We start from the raw sequence: 3,353 nt of genomic DNA, 5'->3' as shown, positions 1-3,353 counted from the left end.
TCTCATAATATTACGACTTTATTCTCATAATATTATGACTTTAATCTCATAATGTTGCAACTTTATTCTCATAATATTATGATTTTATTCTTGTAATAAATAAATGTTGTTGTGTGGCCCTAAAACTCCGTCGTAGTAAACAAAGCTAAATGCTGTAGTTTGAATGAGTGTAAACCTGAGACTTGTCAGATCCCAGGCTTCTTCTGCAGGACAGAATTCCTGGAGGGATCCAAGGCGTCCGGGTCTTCAGCCTCCCTGCATCTCCTTTCACCAGAGGGTCTTTTGCCTGGTAGTTGAGTTAAAAGTTAAATATTTAACTACATCTAACTAGTCACAGTTTAATCATCTCATAAATGTTTGGTAAGGTCACTGAAACATGTAAAGTCAGAAGATATTAACCTGTAAAGTTCTGCTGGGACTCCTCCTCATGTGAACATGGACCGGTGTAGTCTCCGTTACGTGGACGTGAACCGGTGGCGGCAGTGAATCTCGGGTTTTCATTCTTCTACAAAGCTACAAACACATCTAGATCACGCGCAGCAACCGAAAAACAACGAAGTAAAATGTATTCCGCTAAGTTTTAGGTCAGGTTTTATGAACTCGGAGACTAATTTCCGATTTGTTAGGATTCACAAAACAAAGCCGCCCGATTGGCTGGTTTGCAAGAACCCGCTTTGTGATTGGTGGATTAGTTTTCAGTAAGCGTTGCCCGGGGTGACGAAAAATGTTGCGTTCAAAAACGCAACAGAGAAAACGAGTTATTCGTTTCGAGTCATTTTTGTTTCATTGAAACACATTTTAGCTGCGCAGTAATGCGCGAAAACGTATAAATATAATCAAAGTAAGTAGAACTAGCTAAATTGCTCTGATAAATCTTTGGTGGAACAATTTTCTAGATTTTACTTGCCCTTTGTGCGATCAGATTATCGGTCGTGATTTCAATTTTACGAAAGGAATTTGAATGTAGCACACGTATAACACTTTTGGCCTCAAATAAGACGAAATAAAGACATTGTTTTAACGAGTTTGTCCAGCTTGGAATGTATTAAATGAATTATTTTTTTATACAAATGCAGTAGTTAGTAAAAATATTATTGTTGCAATGTAACCATCATACAAAAACTCAAGAATCAATAAGGTCATTGTTTATAAAATTGGCATCAATTTTTTCCATAAAAGGCCCTACCACTTAAAACTAAATTGTCAAGCTCAAATGTAGAATATATATAACTTACATATCTACAAAAGTGAAAAAACAGTATTTTAAAAACCGCTCTTTGTAGTACACTTGCGCACGCTATAACTGAATTTCCTGTTTTTAATACCACTTCCGTGCTGCGAGCTAATGCTAATGCAAGCTAGCCGATTGTGAAGTTCACCAATCACAGTATTATGACGCTTGCATTAAAAGTCGTCATTTTCAGATTAAGATAAATATTTTATAACCTACATCAACACGCAACAACCTTACTCAGGTAAATTAATTCTGCTAGAAAAGAAATAAAATTACACGATAAAGCTAAGTAGCTAATGCATGATTAGCCTCTCGCGTGCGCCTCGAGGCAGCGGCGCAGCGATGAGGCGTGTGACGGGTCCGCGGATGTTCTGGAAGCAGCTGCCGGGCTTTGTGCTGTCGTTTGTTTTGTTACACCGGGCCGCGGAGTCGTGCGTCCCCGCCGGCGCCAGCACCGACACGCTGATACTGTGCAGGACGTGCGGACACGAGCTGGCCTTCGGAACGGACATCAACTTTGTTCCCAGCCCGCTGGCGCTCTCCAGGTCAGCGGCCGAAGGATCCACGTACAGGTCCTGAAGAACCCCCACGGACACCGGTTTGAGGTAGTCACGTTCAGAAAAGCGGACGTCACCAAGCACTGGCCGGCAGACCGAGACTTCTCCTGGTTCCCGGGGTTCTCTTGGACCGTGGCTACCTGTCCCAGGTGTCAAACTCATTTAGGTGGGTGGAATTAAAGTTAAAAAAGTGAGTGGTTTTGGTTAAATAAACATCACAGAAGTCATTTTATTAGCACTAATTGAAATTATCTTTAATAAAATTCATCTTAAGTCTTCGTGAAAACTAAAAGTGAAGTTCCAAAGCTTTGTGGCTCTTCTAAATGAATCAGTTTGACCTAATAAATACAAATAAATGCACTTTGGTTACTTCTTTCCAGGTTGGGCCTTCCAGCCAAGCGACTGGCCGCACACGATCTCTAAAACCACATTCGAGGAATCCAAAAACACCTTCGTGGCTTTAATTACTCATCGAATACTGAGAGAGGACTTCGCATCAAGCCTACTAATAACTCCGAAATCCTTCAAGAGCTGACGGGACTCAGGATTTCCAGGTGCCCAGAAATATTTCCAAATAAATCTGGATGCACTCCATTTGAGGACTCACTTCTATAGTTTTATTGTAACAAAAAAACACCAGAAATGCAGTTTTATTTAAACCTATAAAACACCGAGGGCCAAAAATGTACAAGTTTATTTTTTTAATTCTTTATTAAAAATGTCATTTCAAATCTTGTGGATATTTGTAAAACAATACAATGAAGAAAAAAAAAGTCCCATAGAAACGGTGTCAAAATTACCACGCTCCTCAATAACCAACCAACTCCTGACCCTCCCCAGCTTCCACCCCCCCAACCCCAAACAATACATGTCAAAGGAATGAGCTGGTACTCCTTGACCACGTAGGGGAAAATAAAAAAATGTGAGCACTACGTCCCACAAATAATAATTGAAAGGTCTCCTAGCGCTAGGTCACTACACCATGGCTTAAGTTGATTTTACACACAACCTTGAAAAGGAGAAATTCTGTGTGAATAGTCTTCAAATTCTACTCAGGATGCTGTGCTGATTCAATTTTTTTTAAAGATTTTTTTTTATTATTTTAAAGAGGTCTTCGGGGATGGTACTCACAATTCAGGGCAAAGTGCAGTTGGCCTTGGATGAGTCAAAGGAGAAACATAAACATGGCATCAGCAGGTGAAGAGGCTTCAGAATGGAACGTGAAGCACAAACGGATAAAAGTAAAAAAAAAAAAAAAAAATTAAAACCTTTGCTCCCGAACATGAGTGGAAAAATAAACAGGGAATAGACGGTTAAGGGTCTGGTAGGTGATATTAGTCGTCTTCTCCTTCGTCATCCTGAAACGAGAGGACAGACGTTAAGAGAGGACACTACTTTTCAAGAGTTCTCCATGTTTTTATAAGTTCACCTCTCCATCTTCCCCTTCATCCTCTTCGTCCTCCTCGGCATCTTCATCTCCTTCCTCGTCGATATCCTCCAGACCCTCCTCGTCCTCTTCATCCTCCTCACCTTCAGCTTCTTCGTCGTCCATGTCCGGAACC

The 3,353-nt window shown here is 40.7% G+C and overlaps 3 protein-coding genes across 3 annotated transcripts in view; 1 reads left to right on the top strand and 2 right to left on the bottom strand.

Annotated features, from left to right (window-relative positions):
- odf2b (outer dense fiber of sperm tails 2b) overlaps positions 1-1,882 on the bottom strand; it is a 13,327-nt gene extending 11,445 nt beyond the window's left edge. The window contains exons 1-2 of the mRNA XM_014014609.1: positions 400-1,882; positions 176-286 (exon numbers count right to left, since the gene is read on the bottom strand). Of these exons, the coding sequence (XP_013870063.1) occupies positions 176-286; positions 400-501 (213 nt within the window). The 5' untranslated portion in view covers positions 502-1,882. The remainder of the gene's footprint in view (positions 1-175; positions 287-399) is intronic.
- si:ch211-51h9.7 (protein cereblon homolog) lies at positions 1,780-3,052 on the top strand (the record flags this gene model as incomplete). The annotated part of the gene is given in 2 exon segments (XM_014014611.1): positions 1,780-1,957; positions 2,172-3,052. Coding segments are annotated over 2 exon segments (333 nt in total), but the record flags the coding sequence as incomplete, so codon positions are not given.
- The window catches only part of LOC106521865 (protein SET), a 2,691-nt gene continuing 2,216 nt past the window's right edge, over positions 2,879-3,353 (bottom strand). Inside the window, exons 7-8 of the mRNA XM_014014610.1 lie at positions 3,221-3,353; positions 2,879-3,149 (exon numbers count right to left, since the gene is read on the bottom strand). Coding sequence (XP_013870064.1) covers positions 3,126-3,149; positions 3,221-3,353 — 157 coding nt within the window. The 3' untranslated portion in view covers positions 2,879-3,125. The remainder of the gene's footprint in view (positions 3,150-3,220) is intronic.

The sequence above is a fragment of the Austrofundulus limnaeus genome, unplaced genomic scaffold (genome assembly GCF_001266775.1).
Source record: "Austrofundulus limnaeus strain Quisiro unplaced genomic scaffold, Austrofundulus_limnaeus-1.0 Scaffold117, whole genome shotgun sequence".
Lineage (NCBI taxonomy): Eukaryota > Metazoa > Chordata > Actinopteri > Cyprinodontiformes > Rivulidae > Austrofundulus > Austrofundulus limnaeus.
Note: the sequence above shows the minus strand (reverse complement) of the source record. Positions and strands in the feature narration are given on the sequence as shown.